Source organism: Xyrauchen texanus, chromosome 15 (assembly GCF_025860055.1).
Source record: "Xyrauchen texanus isolate HMW12.3.18 chromosome 15, RBS_HiC_50CHRs, whole genome shotgun sequence".
Lineage (NCBI taxonomy): Eukaryota > Metazoa > Chordata > Actinopteri > Cypriniformes > Catostomidae > Xyrauchen > Xyrauchen texanus.
The window spans coordinates 7,117,552-7,137,734 of record NC_068290.1 but is presented as its reverse complement, the minus strand read 5'-3'; the positions used below and the strand labels follow the sequence as shown (position 1 = coordinate 7,137,734).

Sequence of the window (20,183 nt, the reverse complement as noted above, 5' to 3'; positions counted from 1 at the left end):
CAACTGACAACGACGGCTGTTCATTCATCTTTCTCTTTGACATTCATAGAAAATGGCAAAGAAGCTACTGTATATGTATTTGAAATGCCTGTTTATTTCAGGCTACTTATAGGTAAGCAAACATGTCAGCCAGATATTTTTCCCTCTTCCAAATCCACTGTCAGCACCACAAAACAAGAGCGTGGCAATCTGAGTTCTATATTAGGTGAGAAAATAGATCTTCTTTTCCTGTCGTTTCATGAGGAATAAACTGAGCAGAGCGCATCGTCCCTCAGCCCATAGCACTGGCTTTTGCTGAGTAGAACACTCTGAGGCGGCCCCTCCATCACTCAACTCAGATTGAGAATGAAAGCTAATCTGGCGTATGGTGTTACAGAACTACAGCTGACAGTTGCCCACCAAGCTGACACTTGTGCTTATACAGGGATGAAAACAACACAACAAACCTTCTCGTATTTCTTTACACATTCTATAAAATAGTTTCTCTAAAGAAAATGCATACAAATAAGTTTTAAAACAGATTCACACATTTAAAAAGAATCACAGCTAAAGGGGTGTACAAGACATATTCTAGTATTCCATCTTCACTATTAAATAAGTCTTTCTGTTTTATCAGTGAATCGCAACATGAGCGCCTTTTAAGACAGCATGTCAAGTTAGAAATAGTTTGTATAACTTTTGTTTTGCAGTGCAGTGCTTCAGTGTCAGTTTTAAAATGAAGAATTAATCAGAAAAACACAAGGAAAGGGGCTAACATTTTGATCATATTGAGTGTTTACAGTAGCAACTGTAACATTTGTATAGTTCATTCAACTGGGTTAAAACAGTGTTGGCTAAGTTATTTAAAAATAGTAATCCACTAAAAATGACTAATTATTTCTAAAAATTGTAATCAGATTACTTTACTGATTACTTAATGGGAAAAGTAATCACATTACTAATTAATTTCCTATATATATATACATTACTAATTAATTTCCAAATTAAGTCTATATTTCTTTCTTGTTCATCTTGTCACACTTAGCACTTCATATTTCTTCTTCACAATGGCTCGTTACAGGGCCATAATTCATGTCTTCTACATAAATAATATATATAGAAATAAGCACAACCCTATAATGTACTTAAATTAATTAATTTATTTAAAAAAAGTCTGAAACTGTAATCTGATTACAATCATGTTAAATGTAATGCATTACACTTCTTTTTGACAAAAAGTAATAAGATCACAGTAACTAGTTACTTTGAAATTGGATTACATTTAACACTAGTTAAAAAACAATTGACTCTAAATTTCCGGTCTTTGAGTTCATTTCAATTGCGGAATTACAAGTGTATTCTTTTTGCAATCCCATTTACTCTAATAGCAAAAGAAACAAATCGACAATTACATTTCCAAGACTTTCCAAAAGAGGAGAAAAATACAGCAGCACTCCGAAGAGAGAACAATGTCAAATTTATTGTCACTCCACAGTCTTTTTTAATTAATGCCATCATAATATAGCACAAAGTTTTAGGGATGCACAGATGCATCTGCCACTGATATTTATCAGACAATTATTGACCAAAATGTAAACCATCGGCATGACGGACATAAGCATGAAAAACAGATGGTTATTTTATATTTAATTACATACATTTATTGAGTTTTATCATGTTTATTATCGTTTTTCTGTGTGTAATATAAATAAACACCAAAATAAGTAAAGCATGTGTCAATTATGCTTAATATGAATTTGTATCAAATACGTAAAGGTAAGTTCTATTGTTTAAGAACTGCAAAAACAGAAGTGAAATTTCCCCTTACATCAACCGTCATGTTAACATATATTTAAACTTATTTATATATTTTTTCTTGCATACATCTTTTATTGTGGCTCTCTTTTCACCTGTCATGTGTTCAACAGATTCATTCTATGTTGTTAAAACAATAAAATATCTTTTGAACCCCTTTGTAATGTATAATTTTGTACAAAATGAGGAAAGTGGCAAAATATTGGTATCAGCCAAAAAAAAAAAGGTCATATTGGTGAATCCCTAAGAGTAATTTCAGGATTTAAAAGGTTAGATTTACGCAGCAAATTAGTTGAAAATGTGTCATCAAAGTCTGAGAACAGTTCATGATGAAGAGAAAATGGCTGTTTAATCTAGATTTTTCTCTGCTTCTATCTCTTTGAGGGATTTTACCATCATAAAAACAGGTGCTGTGAGTACAGAACCACACAGCAACCGAAAAACAAGAAAACTCACTCTTGCAAGAAAAATGAACTAACTAATTCAAATTTGGATGCAACACACAAAAGGCAAGTGACACAAAATACAACCAGGAAAAGGTTCTGTTTTAAGATGATATCATTTAACAGATCTACACAGAGCTAATAACAACAAAGAGAGAAAAGGTCAAACAACAAAATGATAATTAGTGCCGTGAGTGTTTCTTTTGCTTTGTTCGTTTGCTTAGTGGCCTAAGTCAAAAGAGCCTACTCCAAGTCTCTCTGATACTAGGTTCCCTAGAAATGACATGGGTTCCTCCTTTATAATTCTGTAGGATTTTTTTCACCCGTATTATCACTAGTCTTATCACTTATTAAGTCTGAAAATTATTAGCAAAGCACTACTCTATAAGCCAAATAATTTGAGGTATCATTCATGTCTGTAGCACAAACAGCACAGGATGAGCTATGCATCGAGTTGTAATACTTAGGTTTAGGCAAAAGTAATAGTGACGTTTGATTTAGCAAACCCCACTACCAATTAACAAACAAAGTCTGTCAAGTACTGTAATTCTATATTAAGGTAGGACTGATCTACAGTAGAGAGGGAAAACCAGCAGCACTGAGGAGAATCAGAGGGCATTGTGGGAAAGCAGTATGGGGACATGGGCCACTTCATTCTGTTTCGTTTTTCACGGGAGTGAAAATGCAAGCAGGGTGAATCCAGTTTAAAAACACACGGTAAAACCTAAAGGATCAGTGTGAACATGCAGCTTCATTACCTGAGGTGTACGAATACAGGCCCTTGGCTGCAAAAATAACCAGGTCAAGATGGAAAAATAAATAAATAAAATGAAATGCATGACACAAACGCTAATTCTAACAGGTGTAGTCTTTCAGATTTCAACTCTGAAATCCTTGACAGAGATTGTATGGAGCAAGGCCTAAAAAAGGCTATGTTTGGAAAGGAATACTAATTTACTTACTGAATATTGCACAGTGTATATAGAGTATATATATATATATATATATATATATATATATATATATATATATATATTAGGGCTGTCGATTTAACACGTTAATTAAATGCGATTAATTTAATAAAAAAATTGAATGCAATTAATCGCAATGCCCCAGGATCGTAATAAGGAAGATTCCAGAGGAATGCAAGCTTGTAGTACCACCTGTTTACTCCAGAGGGCAGTAAGTGAAACTTCAGCTGTATGAGCAACGCGCAGTTTATACAGTGAAGAAAACACTTCAGCAGGTAGAACAACACAAACATGAGTTACGTTCTTGCGTTCAAAACACTTGATGGAGCGCAAATTGAACTAAGTGATCTCAAGATGTGTTCTAAGTATTAAACTATATTTAACTTGACACAGTGACATAAAGAATTTATGTTTATGACGCAATGCACCAGAGACGCTACACAAGCATGTCTGAAGCAGGTGTAAATTGACGGGTCCTTAAACAAGCCCTCATTGTAAATCTCGAACTGATTGACAAATTCACTTGTGAAATGGATTGCTGTGAACTGTATGCCAATGATTGACTTATGATCAATAATATGGAAGTAAACAATACATTGTATTCTAAAACAGTTTTTTGTATCTTATCAATGATCAACTTTTCTGCCACAAGAATGTAATGCATTTAAACTATCTGAATATTTTTTATTTTACACACACACACACATATATATATATATATATATATATATATATATATATATATGTGTGTGTGTATGTGTATATAAAAAGCGTCTGCCAAATGCATAAATGTAAATATATATAGATATAATTTTGTATATATATATATATATATATATATATATATATACATATATGATAACTATGTATAATTATTTCATAATTATATATTAAATTATTGTTATATGAGGGGCTTTCTCAGCAAATATTTGTATATGCGATCAAATGCGATTAATTGCGATTAATTAATCGGGACACTTAAAAGATTTTATCAATTGACAGCCCTAATATATATATATATATATATATATATATATATATATATTGGTGGTCAAGTTTTTAAAATAGTCAAAATGTACCGTAGGCATTGTGCAACAATAAACATTTCAAACAAGAGTATGTTACATTGTTTTCATACAACCTTATCTCGTTGCATGTGAGTGGTATCCAGTCATCATCTTGGAAATAATTTTAATTTTAATTTTTATATACTGTACAGTATAACAAAGGTGACATACTGACCGTGACCACTAAATTATCTATAGTGAATTGTTGTAGAATTTTATTATATAGCTGAGAGAGTGAGAGAGAGAGAGAGAGAGAGAGAGAGAGAGAGAGAGAGAGACATACTCTGCAGTCTGCGTGAGGGACTTTCTCCATGCAGTGCTCGTCTATGAAGGCAGGGGGAGCTTTTGGGCACCGATGAGACATCATGCGTTTGCAGCTTGTACCAGTGCGGCTCATCGTCCAGCAGTGCTGTTTCCAGCTCGATGAGGATCTACACATGATACACACAAACCTTTGTGTCACATTCACTTTAAAGACCACATTAACATCCAGTCTGTATCTGACATACACGAAGAACACTATTACAGTTTTATACATGACAATAAAACCAGATCTTATCTCTTTTTTATCTTTTATCTCACTATGTTCTCTAATTATTGTATAATTGGTGAAGACTACCCTCTCTCACCTTTTTGTTCACTTGATTTCGATCCATCTTTAGCTCACAAAAAACTAACTTTCTCTTCTTAAAAGAGCTGCGTATTGCCGATTTTCTTCGCGATAAGACACACCGCAACACATATGTGTTATGATTCAACATTGTTGCATGCTATCATGTAGTAATCTAGCTGCAGCAAGCACGTGCAAGGGACGCCAGCTCTGGCTCTGCTTTATTTCACAACGAGAGTGCTTCTGTATTTTTCTTATTTTGTTATTTTGTAATTTTGTTAATTTCCTCATCCTTTCCGATCTACATCACCTTAAGCAGTTTGGAAGGTTTGGAGTGCGTCTGGACTTTGAGCTGTGTCTTCTTCCTCTCCTCAATCAGGCTTTAATGTTTAATGAGTTTAATGTGATCTCATGTTACGTTAAATAAAATCAATTCCAGAGCTGTATATAGAGTTTATATATATTTACTGTATATATGTCTATATATATATAGATTATATTTAAACCATAAAAAGGCTTAAAAAGTATTTTAAACTAGCTGTGAAACATCAAAAAAATCTAAACATTGGCAGAACAGGGCTAAACATTTAATACCATCAATATCATACATTTTTTCCATACCTCTCCCAAGAACTCACTCTCCTCCTCTCGCACCCGGGCCTGATCCCACATCGTGATTTCCAGCATGCGTTCCCTGAACTCTCGCCGATGTACGGGAGAATACATAAACGTCTGGTTCCATTTGGGCTCTAGTGATTTCTTTACCGTTTTTGTTCTTCTTTTGCTTTTGTCACTGGAGAAACAATTATTCAAACTGTTTTTATTTACCACCTCAGTAAAACAATCCTGGAACAGATACTGAAATCAGCTCATATGGATGATATCCATAAGATGGAAAGATGACCATACAACAACATGCAGAACAAGGCATTGTGGGAATGCCAAGCATTGAACTTTGAACTTTTTTTCACAGGCTATGTTCAGAATAGAATACTAGCTTACTGATTACTGCATACTACACAGTACATATACTGTAAACTGTCTACTATTTTCCCCAAAAAATCAGCATGAACATTTAAACTGAAACAGCATGCAGAATGCAACTTTAAAAATGGTTAAAAATAAATGTTGCAAATAGTAGCATGCTATGTTATTGTCACATGATCGCATTACATTACATGTTAAATTCAGCAAGTGGTGTCTAGTTATCATCTCAGACATAAATATGGTCCTTTGCATTGTTGATTCAAGTTTTTGTAAAATTGTCTTAGCTTTCGACAGTCCGTTATTACAGAAAATGTGCATATTGTCCACAGTATACACATACATCAAATAACAGTACGAGTAGTATTGTAGTTTGGATTCTGATTTGAAGAAAATCCTTTTTTTATATAGTGGGTGTTATTGATGTAAAAGTAACTTAAATCTCACCTTCTATCAGGGAGGAAGTAGATTTTCACATAAGGATTTAGTGGTCGGCCATCCTCCCTTGACCGCAGGTCCTTCGCACCGAGAATGGTGACGATGAGCTGATGGCCGACTTTGTCATACCAGAGTTTGACCTGTAGGAGGAAAGACATAAAAGCCTGTTTGAGATGAAGAGGAACTTTGCACATTCTCAGGATACACATGAGAGACGCCACATGCTTAATAGACTTTTATGCAGCACTGAGCATATAACAGCTATATTTGTGTCTTGTGGTTTTTCCTAAAGACTACAGGTACAATATGTTCATAATGCTATACTAGCCTCAAACACATTAAGAAAAAAAAACAGACCATATGATATGCATTTAGATATATGTCATATTGTAGTATTGTGCATGGTAAGTTGCATGGCAGACCAAGCTCACTTCTCAAACAAGTATGGCAGTAACTGAAGTATACTAAGTCAGTCGCACACAGAAATAACAGCAAAACAGCATAAATAAAATGCCAAAGCCCATACTTGCTTGTAGTAAAAGGACAATAACACTCCAATGCAAACACTGCTTCTACATGGCTATATATACAGTACACTCAGGCCGCAGTGTAAAACATGCAGTGAAGAAAGCTGCATATAAAAAAAACAAAACAAAGCATGTATGTGTAACAAGGAAAGCTGGGTCAAACAAACTGTACCATAGCATTTGTGACATTGAAACCCATAAGGTAATTCCCAAAACAACTAGTTCCAATTTGCATTAAGGACGCCAGTGTTTTCCAAAATAAGAACTCTTCGAAATTCCTGAGGCAAAATGTGCCAACATTGTACAGTAAAACTGCACATGTTTCAGTAGAGCTATAGTATAAACCCGATGTAGATATTAACGGTCAACCACTTTGCAGCATACTGGTTTATTATTGTGGTGTCGTCGATTCCAGATTTACCTGGTGAATAGTAATAGCTTACATTATGATAATAATCTTGGTGTGAGCAGGTACAATTTGCTTATTTGGTTTGTTTCTTTACTTTGGAAATAAAACAGGGATATTTAGAAGGATAGTTCACCCAAAAATAAAAATGATGTCATCATTTACTCACCCTCATGTTGTTACAAACTTGTATGACGTTCTTTCTTATTTGGAACACAAAATTAGACATTAGGCAGAAAATTATACTCAGTCGCCATTCACTTTCACTGCACCATTTTTCCATACAAAGAAAATGAATGGTGACTAACATTCTGCCAAACATCTTATTTTGGGCTCCACAAAAAAAGACGAGTTGGGAACAACATGAGGGTAAGTAAATTATGAATTATTATTTAAATTTTTGGATGAACTATCCCTTTAACTTAACCTTAATAGCTGCAACATGAAACTTCTAGTAGTGAATGTTAGTACTGAACAAAAACGTTTGAGAATGAAAAGTGAAATCAAAGATTTGAAATTGAATGAATCAGTCAGTGACTGAATTAATTTCCAAACAACTAAGTAAACTGAATCAGTTCCATTCTAAAACATCATAGATGAGTATCTGGATTCAATACAGTTTCATGTTACATGGAAAAGGAATCACATTTTATGTCCCCACAAACGCTACATCACTAAAACATTTAAAGAGACACAGTACTCCTCCGTTGGGTAAATGGCATCTCACAGGGTTAATAAGTGTTATGTCATTACTCCATGTATGTCAGTAGGCAGATGTCTCTTTAAAATATTTTTGGGCTAATTTATTTCATGCAGGTGTCTTATACTGTGTGATAGGTATTTGAAAAGAACAGCAACAGCAATGAATAAATGACAGCTAAATGCTACTTCAATTGTGTAAAATAAAAGTACATTGTAAATATAAATGGAAATGCAGCTTTTTTCCTGCTTTACATTATCCAAAAGACTCAAAAGCATTGGATTAAAGCATTGGAACACAGGTATATCTTGTAGACAGCAACAGTTACCTGAACTTTAGGGTTAAAAGGCTCAATTCGTCTACTAAGGCTTTGGCTCTGGGTAAGCAAAAGTGAATGAAAGAAACAATGAAGAGAAATGCAATAAAACTAAAACTTGAAATGACAGTACCAGTTGTTAATGCAACACTAGAAAAGCAGAGGAGGAGATTCAATACATATTATATAGGCCTATATATATATAGGCCTATATAATATGTATAGGCCTATATATATATTTTTTTTTTTTTTTTTCTCCCAGTTTTAGGACAGAGGCACTAAAGACTAAATAATATGGCTATGGACACTCTCCCAGATTAAATCTGAATAGAAACCTTTCTTTTCTTTATTTTCTCTATCGTGCCATTAACTGAAATCTCTTCCACCCTCAGTGATAATCTCAATTGAGCTCTAGTATTCAGGATACTTACGAGTTAAAGGGGTCATGACATGGGTTTTTTTTATTGTATTATTATGTTCCCTTAGGTGCAATTATAGTATTAATATTTTTTTTTTTTAAGAAAAACTTTTAAAATCTAGTGATTTATGACCTTTTCCCACCCTGTTTCTCATCCTCTGATTCAAACAGTCTGTTTTGGGGGTGTTTTCCATTTAAGACTTCAGTGTTAACGCCCACTGTTATGATTGGCTAACGTCAGTGCCTATGTATCAATTATTGACACCCCCAGCCAGAACAATATGCAAGTAAACTAAGTAAAAACACTGTGATTATTCATAATGAATGAAATTGCGCTTTAAAAAGTAGTTTAAACTTTAAAATAGATTACTTACAGTTTGCGTCGTCGTTGTTCCCAGAATAGTCGGCACGGACTTATCTTTGAGCAACAGTTTTCTGGCAAAGCCAGCATCATATTGAGATTTGTTCTCAAAACAGTCATCCTTAAAATGTACAGCACAAACGCTTAAGTTAACACTGCCGTGACTGGGACGTCCGCAAAAAATAAACTGCATCCATTTTTCCCTGACGTCTGGATCTTTCGGTAGCTTATTCAGAGGTTTTGTTTGACCACAGCCAGGAACAGCACATCTGTGTGGCATCATAATTTTCCTGTGCACAAGTAGTCTCTGTCAGAGCTCGCTGTCCATCGACTGAACACTTGTGAGGCGCACGGCGATACGAAATGAGCGTAGTTGTCTTGCGCTTAAAGCGTAGTTATCTTGTGCTGGAGGCGGTCATATGCAAACGCTGGTACGTCACTTCTAACCGACACGTCACTTCTAACCATGAATCCAGAACGAGCTGTATTTTGAGCTTGATTAAATAAATGATTCGTTTAGAATGGGGAGGACGTCTTAAAATATTAAACTTGCAGGACGTTTTAATGATACAAAGACCTCTTATATACCAAAAGATCAAGGCAAATTTGGTTTCTCATGTCATGACCCCTTTAAAAGAAAATCCTAAACTTTAAAATTTGGCCAATGAGCATTCTATTTGCTTTACAAATAATATCCACTAAAAAGTTCAAAGTCAAATGGGAAAACCAGCTATTAACATTGAATCTCCTGTTCAGCAAATTACAGTCACAAGATTGTTATTTAACACAAACACACGTGCACAATATATAGTGTTAGAAATGGTAAAATTTGATGAGGTATAGAACAGGAATATGACAATTTATAAAATGTGGTTATTAGTGATAGACCTATCAACCAGGCCGATTAGTAGGCCAATTTTGGCCATTTTGAAATTATCACCAATAACCAGGGCTGGACTGGCAATCTGCCATTTTCCCGGTAGGCCGACGCACGTTGGGGCAGATCACTGGTGGACTTGCCAGTGAGAAAAATGTGCCGAATAGGCCGCGATAAGCAAAAATGAGCCGCTGCGTCATGCAGAATGGACCACAAAACGGCGCCGTGATATTCAGAAAAGGGCAGCGAACCCCCACCCCCGCTCAACACATTTTTGATCAACGCCCCCCACCGGCACCCCCCCCCCCCCACCCCTCAAAATTTCTTGGGCCACTTTCCATGTAAAATCCCGGGCAGATTTCTCTTCCCAGTACAGTCCTGCCAATAACTGTACCCACTTGGCCATTTAACTGAAGTGTAAGTTCTCGCTTGTGTCAGGACAAAACCTACTGACAACCTTGTCAATGGATAATCAACCATAAATAAAATAAGTAAATATTGTGTAAAAAATTTTCATGTAACTTTTAAAACACATGGTTTTGAAATAGCTTTTCCGAATACTCCCTCTGTCTGCTATTTGTAGTCCCAGGGCAAACACACACCATTGTTTAAGACAATGTTGCTGTGCAGTATTACTTACAGTTCTCTCTGCATATTGAGTGGGCATAGGAGAAATTATTTTAGCATCAAAACAATGACATAAGCTTTAACAGCAATTTATGAATGTATAATTAACTTGTATTAAATAATTAAACTGCAATATACAGTCTGTCGGCATTACATAAGCCATTGGACCACCGTGCTATCAGCACCTGTGTCAGCAATATCAGTCAACCACTAGTGGAAACACTATTATCTTGGGAATAACCTGCACTTCATTTGTATTGCTTAAATCTACCAGCTTGTGCACTTTACACCAGAGTTAGTCATGTTTTACACGCAGGCAGGGTATTTTTATAGACACACAATGGGCTCAATGAGGGCTCAATGTAACCTGATCAGCTTCAGGTGGACAACAGCAGTTTTGCCTGAACACTGTGGAGACGGTTCATGCTTTATTTATGTTTAAATTAATAAAATGAAAAATGTTTGTCAAGCATGTAGTACCAATCGGATGACTCTGGGTGTGGGACAATTCTGCTGCCCTCCATCTATCTATTTATAAATCAAGAATGTGTCCTGTGTGAACGGCCTCTAACGCGATACTCTTTAAAATAACATTCCCCAACACAGTCCCCTATAAATATACTTATAAAGGGATAGTTCACAAAGATAAATCAATAAATCTTACATCATTTACTCACCCTCATGTTGTTCCAAACTCGTATGACTTTCTTCCATGAACACAAAATGTTAATGGTGAGGATAATGAGAGTAAATGTGACTGAGGCTGATTTTCATGTTCCACAAAAGAAAGTCATACAGGTTTGGAGTTTTTAGGGTGAACTATCCCTAAGATGTCACTTTTTCTATAATGTGGAAGGCATTATAGAAAAAGTGGAGTATTGTGAACTTACTGTAAGCTGTCCTGATAAGTACTGAGGGGCGTCCCGAAGAATACCGGGGCTCATGGGAGATGTAATGGATATGGAGGGCCGCTCCATCTTTTGTGACTCAAAAGAACTTGAACCTGTGAAGAGATTTAATAAAAAATTAAATGCATAAATCAGAGATTAAGAGAACCACAACAAACTATACAAACATAAAACTAACTAGAGATTTTCTAAAGGCTTAAAGTTGGCTAAAATGTGAGTTTTGTGGCTTTTTGTCCATGTCTATTAGCTTTGAAGTCATCTATACAAGCGTACTCCTAAACATTGACAAAATAAACGTCCAGCCAATATATGCATTTAAAATGTACAGTCTTTCTTTTTTGGAAAAACAAACCAAAAGTATTGATGACTCATTTTACACTACACAGATCATTTGTTTAAACAAATTATCTCAAGGATGAGATTGCCCCTGCCCCTTAGGCTTATGTCCACTGCAACAAACTAGCAAGTAGCAAACCATGGATGTGAAGTAAAATAAAGGCTATTGGCTATTTAAAAAAAGAAAGGACGAATCCTTTGATAAGTCCCAACCCAACTTCCTTTTTAATAGTAAATATATCAACACAGGAAAAATACACTAAAAGTACAGTATTTCATAATTTAGGTTTGAACATGCATACTGCTGTAATGTACGTGCAGTGTAGCTACTCACTGGACTCCAGTTGTGCGTGTGTGCTTTCTGGTATCCTGGGGATATCTCTGCAATGACAGTGGCACACAGGAATCAATGACATGTGCTTTATTGACCCTGAGCACCACATTAGTCTTGATGTGAATTAATGGCAGTGGCCCAAACTCACAATCTAAAGTCATTTTAATTGGTCTTTACAAGTACAGTTAAGGAAATTAAAAGGCTGTGGACAGCAGCTTTGGGATTGCTTTGTTTGTTTATTCATTTAAACCAGAAGGTATTAATATTGTGTTTATGTTGCACTGACACCTAGAAGCGTAGATGCAGCATCACACAAAAACAGAAGTTCTCAGTTACCGATGTCATTGTAAAAATTTGCTATACGCAGTCAGCCTTGATTCCTTTATTATAATTTCAATGAAAGTGAGAAATATTCGGCTGATCATATGATCTCAACATCCTGGTGCTCATGAGGTGACCCACTCCATGTCAAATATTTTTTTTTTATTCATTTACTGATATGATTGAAATCTCATGCAAGTGTATTTAATTATTTTGACACCAGTACTATACATTTAGTTAATAATCTTACCCAATGGGTCGTGAGACCACTAGTTCAACCTGAGGCTCTGGCTTTGATTCTAAAATGATATTGTAAACTTCTTTAAATGTGGCTCCTTGTAACTGTCGGCCATTCCACTCTAGGACCTGATCACCTATGCAAAAAAAATCAATCAATTAATTAGTCAAAATCTCAACGAAACTGTCAGAGTATTATGAGAAGAAGAAATACAAAATAAATTGCCAGTACCTGGTCTGAGATGTCCGACTGTATCCGCTAAACTACCTTTCCTCACTTTGGTGATGAATGCACAAAGTCTGCCAGACTCTGTCATTTTTCCCCCAACCACCTTCAAAAAGGCAAAAAGATTTTGATAATGAACCAGGATTATAAAAAGTACTCGTACTTCCACACCAAGTCAATAATACAAAAATAAAAATAAATGAAAATTGTGTATTTCAATATGCACCCTTTTTTCATTTTTTTCTTGTTACTTATTTTTCTATTATCTATAATTTGTTCTATTTTATTACAAACTGTTAACTTTAAGGAAGTCCAAACCTGCAAAAACCATAAATAAATAAATAAATACATAAATTAATGAATCAATCAATTGGATGAATGTTTTATAATTTTCACATAATTAGTTAATAGTTAGTATATAAACACCGATCAGCACAACATTAAAACCACCTGCCTAATGTTGTGTAAGTCCCCCTCGTGCCGCCAAACAGCACCAACCCGCATCTCAAAATAGCATTCTGAGACGATATTCTTCTCACCACAATTGTACAGAGCGGTTATCTGAGTTACTGTAGACTTTGTCAGTTTGATCCAGTCTGGCCATTCTTTGTTGACCTCTCTCATTAACAAGGCATTTCTGTCCACAGAACTGCCGCTCACTGGATGTTTTTTTGTTTTTGGCACCATTCTGAGAAAAATTGTGAGACTGTTGTGCATGAAAATCCTAGGAGATTAGCAGTTACAGAAATACTCAAACTAGCCCATCTCTCAAGTGAGCATCCCATGCACCTCGCTGTGCACGTACAGAAATGCTGTCTGTTCATGCTTCAGATATTAATCATGCGAACAGCAGAGCCAAGGCATTTATTTACACTTAACTTGGATGTTTACATGGATTTATACAGTTAATCCACCTTAAGTAGCTGAGAAAGTTTCCAGTACCCCGCGAGGGCGTATTGTAAATGTGTAAATACTGCTCATGACATGCGGGACAAAGCACACTGATATATTGCTGCGCTGATTTCAAAATGTAATACTTATAAACTGATGTCATAAGAGCCCAGTTACAGAATCACCATGAAAATGACCATCACATTACACAGAAAAGCCCGCTTTAGGATTAGAGCCAAAATTTACCTCAGCGTGCTGCCTTAAGTGAAGCTGTGATTTTAATCTTGAAATATCCACTTGTTAAATGAAGGCATTGCATGACGAATCTATTATTTTTTTCACAGTATTGAGATAAGAAAATGTTTCATTTTGAAGAGATTGATGCTGCAGCACTGATGACTTGATGTCTATGACAGCAGCGCACGCCTCTGTGTGAACGTCTGCTCTATTCAGTGACCAATATAGCCACCCTTCTTTTCAATAACTGCCATGAGCCTTCCATCCATGGTGTCTGTCAGTTTCTTGATCTGTTCACAATCAACTTTTGCTGAAGCAGCAACCACAGCCTCACAAATGCTGTTCAAAGAAGTGTATTGTCTTCACTGTAAATCTCACATTTGAGCAGGGCCCACAATTTCTCAGTAGGATTCAAGTCAGGTGAGAAAGGGGGCCAAGTCATTATTTGGGCATCTTTGAGGCATCTATAGCCAAGCAGTGGAGTACTTGGATGCATGTGATGGAGCATTGTCCTGCATAAAGATCATGGCCTTCTTAAATGCTGAGGACTTCTTCCTGTACCACTGCTTGAAGAAAGTACTTTCCAGAAACTGGCAGTAGGTTTGAGAGTTGAGTTTCAGTCCATCTTCAACTCGAAAAGGTCCAACTACCTCATCCTTATTGATAGCAGCCCACACCAGTACCCCTCCTCCACCTTGCTGGTGCCTGACTCGAAGTGGTGCCCGTGTCCATTAGTGATCCAGCCACGGGCCCATCTGGTCCATCAAGAGTCACTCTCATTTCATCTGTCCATAAAACCTTTGAAATATCTGTCTTCATGTATTTCTTTGCCCAATCTTGACACTTCAACTTGTGAATATATTCAGTGGTGGTCATGTTTCAGCCTTCTTGACTTTGGACATGTCTCTGAGCACTTGGCACCTTGTACTTCTGGACAATCCAGGTAGATTGCAGTTCTGGAATATGGTGGCACTGGAGGATAATGGGTTCCTGGTAGCTTCACGTTTAATTCTTCTCAAGCCTTTTGCAGTTAATATGCACCTTTTCTCTCCATGCGCCCCGGTTGACTATTCTCAAAGAAACATTTGATTGTCCGGTGGTCACGCATAAATAGTTTAGCTATTTCAAGAGTGTTGCATCCAGTTAAATCTCTTTTTTGGCCCATTTTACCTGAGGTAATGGAGCTGCCTAATAATTATGGACACCTTGATATAAGGTGTTAGTCTCTTTCGCCACACCCTCCCTCATTACACATATATATATATATATATATCACCTGAAAATGATTGAATCTAATAAGCATTCAAGTTTATATGGTTTGGAGTTGGAAAATTTGCATAGAAATAATGATAAGATCAGAATACTCATTTGCCTAATAATTGTGCACGCAGTGTATATATCGAACCACCAACCCTGCGATTAGTGGACAACCCACTCTACAACCTGAGCCAGGTAGGTAATCACAGCAGTGCTGATTTAGGGCCATATAGCACAATTGCAAGTGTGATATTGCTTATATACAACAGTTCAATGAACAAGTAAATGTAAAAAAAAAGGAAAAACTGAGTACAGTCATAAAAAGTCATTTGTGTCTGTTGTGTCTCTCAGCTGTGATGAGCCATAATGCTGAAGTTGTTTGTTTACAGCCATTTAAAGCTATTTCCTAGCTTTAGTAGTAGTAATACATGCGATCACGAAGAGCAGTTGTATGGAAATGGCTGAAGCGGCTTCACTTCGCGTCACCTAACTGGCTCATATTACACATAAAATGATCATTTGCCACCACCTGCTGGCTAACATATATAATGTAATAAAAGACAAACCATAGCTCTTAACAGATCTGCACTGCTCTTAGTGGAGTGATACACACAGTGAAGAGTCGGAGTGCTGATGGTGTCAGACCATCAGTGCTCATGGAACGTCTCTTGTCCAATCACATTCGAGGACCAGAACTAAATGTTAGCATAGTGATTGTGTAGTGAATGTTTAGTTTTTTGCTTTGAAATTTGAAAATAGTTTATAAGCCTTTTTAAGCCTTTTTATGGTTTAAGTATTATTATTATATATATATATATATATATACACTTTATATATTATATAATATACACTTTTTTAACTAATTTCTGTAAATATTTATTCTACTTATTTTTCTATTTATTAATTAATAAAAAATGTTTTATCTTTTTACTAACTGTTTGCTTAAGTAATTATTGGAAAAACTAAAGTGAAACAAGACTCTGCAAGTGCTTTTCGTTTGGAGTTCAAAGTAGAAAATTATGTGAATGCAGCGTCACGATTGCTGTAAAAGTGGATAGCGATTATCAATATTGTGGAGTGAGGGTTAAAGAGATTTAATGGCCATTGCAATGAAAACTACAGTGTGTAGATGATTTAATTAATAATTAAATTACACTTTGGAAAACATATAATGTTACTTGAATTTCTGCTATTTGTATCATTATACTGTACTGTGGAATGCTTTGTTTGGAAAATGTTAATAAAACATTATTATTAAATATAGTTTTCTTATTTTCTTTAAGAAGGAACTAAATGCATTTTGACAGCAAAAGAAGTATATACAGAGCTAAATTTGAGCACTTTCAAAATCTGTTATTAATCGCGAATAACTATGAAAGATGCGATTTATAGTGAATTAAATATTTTAGTTGACTGAGACCACTATATACTGAAACACTATATATATATATATATATGAATTTAGGAGTAATTCCTCCATACAAAAACTATATTTGTGCTGTATGCCTTTAAGCAGTAAGACTACCTTTTTATGTGCATGAACTGCTGGTTATATGGTGTTGCCAACAAAATTCATTACAGAAATTCATTTATGTTGCTTATAAGTGACAAGTTCTATGTTTTTAATCATTATATAAGCAAAATGAGTTTTACATTAATTTATTTTATTATTCATGGCTTTTAAAGTTATGGCGATTGACTGTGCTGTGATACTACAGTTCAAAAGGTAACTGTAAAGAATGATCTATTTATAAATAAACAGTTTAAGTTGCATTGCATTTGCTATGTGTATATTATTTATCAGGGATTTGTCCATGGTGCTGAAAGAGGCGAGTGTTGGAAAAGGCCTGGAGGGTCTGTTCCATAAACCACATGACCAATCGCTCATGAGCATCATACAAATCAAATCCCCACTAATGGAAGCCCATTTTAAACATACAAAGAAGATTACGTGCTGCCTCCTGGATAAAGATGGCTTTATATAATGAGTGGCATAGAGCCTAGGGTGATTTGAGTGCGTGTGTGTTTGACAAACGGCTGGTGGTAACAGATATAATGCACACGGTAGCACTGAGCTGACACAGAGTCAGCCATTCAGAAAGTTAGTTATCAGTAGCAATTCTCTGTTTCTCTCCACTCTGCAGAAGAATCCATGAAAGTGCTTTAACAAAAAAAAAACAAGCTTTGCATTTAAGCTTTTAAAACCTTGAAGTTTTAGCTTTACTTACTATGAGAGCCTCTCTGTAATGGCAATATTTTTTTTATTGAGGGATGAATCAAAGTTATTTTCAGTGGCAATCAAAACTATGACACAAATGCTGTCAGTATAGCTTTTACTGAACCCGGTTCATATCATGGCAAATCTAATTTTCCATATTTTTAGATAAAGAGCTTCATGTATGCTGAAAATATATTATAACTTTCAGAACTAAAAAAAAAATTAAACAGAATAAAATAAGCTTGGACAAGCTAGACCATATTTAACCAGCAGACTAGTTTTGATTGGTTTGAGTTTTGTTTTTTGGCAGGGTGCTATTTATGAAATACATAACTATGTGATATTTCCCAATCAAAGTGAGATCAAATGCAACACGCAGCGAGTAAGTCAGACAGGTGGCTGAGCAACTCACTTTCAGTCCCAGAAGAGCTCCAGAGTCACGGGGAACGGTGCTGTCCTTCATGGTCTTGTTGAGCAGAATTCTGCCAATGAGTCGATCTCCATCTTTGGAGGGCTGCCATGTGACCGGGTGCTGTCAGGTCAAAGCCACAAAAAAAATCAGTCCAGAACACTGAAACAATGCCTCTAATGGTGTGGGGATGGCTGAGATGAATTTCAAATAGAAATTCACACAAACTCTTTTTCCTAGACTCTTAACGGGATAGTTCAAAGAAAAAGTTCTGTCATTATTTACTCACCCTACATGTCGTTCCAAACCTGTTTGGCTTTTTCCCCCCTTTTTTTTTGTGGAACAAAAAAGCAGAGGCTTGGAGGAATATTCGTGTTGCTCTTTTCCATACAATGAATGGAACATGAACAGATGGTAAAAGAAAGAGCCAAGCTCCAAAAATTTAGAAAAAACCACCATAAAAATAGTTGATATGACTTGTGTGCTGTATTCCAAGTCCTCTGAAGCCCAACGACAGTAGTTATTCTCTGAAAATCTCCCACCCAAGCTTGAGTACATGACGACAGAATTTCTATTTTTGAGTAAACTATCCCTAGTTCTACTATGTTCCAATATCAAATTATATCAATGTAAATGTGAATATAAAAACAAAATGTTTTTTATTAAAATATGACAATGCCCAATTTTCAAATATGAATCTAATGAAATAGGTAATGCGTTAAAGTAATGTGTCTGGTTTAAATTAAGTTAAGCTGTATGGACAGCATCTGTAACGCTGTTGATTATCACTGCAGTTTGTAAAAAACAAACAGAAATTGCTTATAGTCCAATAATGTTTACAGTAATGCACTTGTAATGGACGCCTGTGTGGCATATAAGGCATTCCTGACAGTTTTTAAACAGAAATGTGTATCTTTATTTTTGTTGAAGCATTTATAACAATTCCTCCATACAAAAACGATATTTGTGCCGTATGTCTTTAAGCAGTAGGACTACCTTTTTATGGTATACCTTGTGCTGGTTATATGGTGTTGCCAACATAATTCATTAGGGTGGAGTTTGCTCCATGTAAACAGTAATTTATGGATAGTTATTACACATTATTACATGGTTCTCTGGAAAATTCAATTCTGGTTGTTCAGATGCACCATCCAGCAGTCTGATATTTCTGAAAAACAACCGCGTCATCTGTCCTACTTCTTGTATCACTCTGCGATATCTACAGTTAAATATAATTTTAACTCAAATCAATATTTCATGTCTATTTATTTCTATATTTGGCAAATAGTCATGTAATGAGGTCATCAACACAAAATAAACACCAAACTACAAAAACGTAAGTAGAATTCAGTGTTTCTGGAGACTTTGCAGTCTCTCTCTTTTTCTCATAATAACTTGATAATGTTCAAACATAACTCAAATCATTATTTCATGTCTATTTATATATGGACATGAAATAATAGTAGCTGTGTCATATGTAGAATAATATACAGTCAGTTGGACATTATGGTCAAATAAAGACCTTCAGGGTTATACAACATCTCTCAATTCCGCATCAGGGTCATGACCACCCCGTCAGAGTTTATTTAGTGATAATGACCGGCTGACTGTAGATTCTCCCTTACTAATGTCTCTTCTCTTTGTAGTATCTTTCCTCAAACCATTTGAAAATTACCACTGAAGTAATGGAAATAAGTGCAATGATGAAATGTTAACATATAATCCTGTGACCAAAACGGTGTGTATTTGAACATTTATCACAATGCAATGCCTTCCATTCCATTGTAAGTGCATAACTGTAAAGATAGACAATAATTAGTTTTTTTTTTTAAAGTTTTTCTGTGGTAAATGATTGCATGTCACAGATGCTTTCCATACAGCTTAACTCGTTCTAAATCTGGAACATTCCTTTAATTATTTTATATTATTTTTGTCCAATGTGATTCTAGGTACAGAAAAGTTTGTGTGGTCTTTTTGTTGGGAGTTACATGCACCCATCACATGCAGAGAAAAGCCCCTCAGTCCCAGAAAGAGACCACAGCCTCCATCACCACAGCCAAACCCCAGCATCACATCCCGCAAACACAGGCCTGAATAATGGAAGACAGACGAAACATCACAATGTTCAAACTGAATGCTGGGAGAACAGCACGGAACACAAACAGTGGAATCATGTGATCCATAGATGGAGTGCACGGGAATATAACAGTGTAAGGGAAAAAAGAAAAACAAACTTTGTGGCAAAAGCAAATCCTAGCTGGCTGTTTCGA

The 20,183-nt window shown here is 35.7% G+C and overlaps 2 protein-coding genes across 24 annotated transcripts in view; one reads left to right on the top strand and one right to left on the bottom strand.

Moving 5' to 3' along the window:
• upk1a (uroplakin 1a) overlaps positions 1-20,183 on the top strand; it is a 702,734-nt gene that overhangs the window by 545,805 nt on the left and 136,746 nt on the right. The window lies entirely within an intron of this gene.
• The window catches only part of LOC127656495 (regulating synaptic membrane exocytosis protein 2-like), a 202,204-nt gene that overhangs the window by 76,082 nt on the left and 105,939 nt on the right, over positions 1-20,183 (bottom strand). For 14 of the 22 annotated variants that reach the window (XM_052144851.1, XM_052144863.1, XM_052144844.1 and 11 more), the window contains 9 exons: positions 17,917-18,036; positions 12,908-13,007; positions 12,689-12,812; positions 12,118-12,164; positions 11,430-11,542; positions 8,269-8,316; positions 6,317-6,447; positions 5,507-5,678; positions 4,559-4,706 (listed from right to left, as the gene is read on the bottom strand). In XM_052144851.1, the coding sequence (XP_052000811.1) occupies positions 4,559-4,706; positions 5,507-5,678; positions 6,317-6,447; positions 8,269-8,316; positions 11,430-11,542; positions 12,118-12,164; positions 12,689-12,812; positions 12,908-13,007; positions 17,917-18,036 (1,003 nt within the window). The remainder of the gene's footprint in view (positions 1-4,558; positions 4,707-5,506; positions 5,679-6,316; positions 6,448-8,268; positions 8,317-11,429; positions 11,543-12,117; positions 12,165-12,688; positions 12,813-12,907; positions 13,008-17,916; positions 18,037-20,183) is intronic. The other 8 variants (XM_052144852.1, XM_052144870.1, XM_052144864.1 and 5 more) reach the window with 1 other exon arrangement.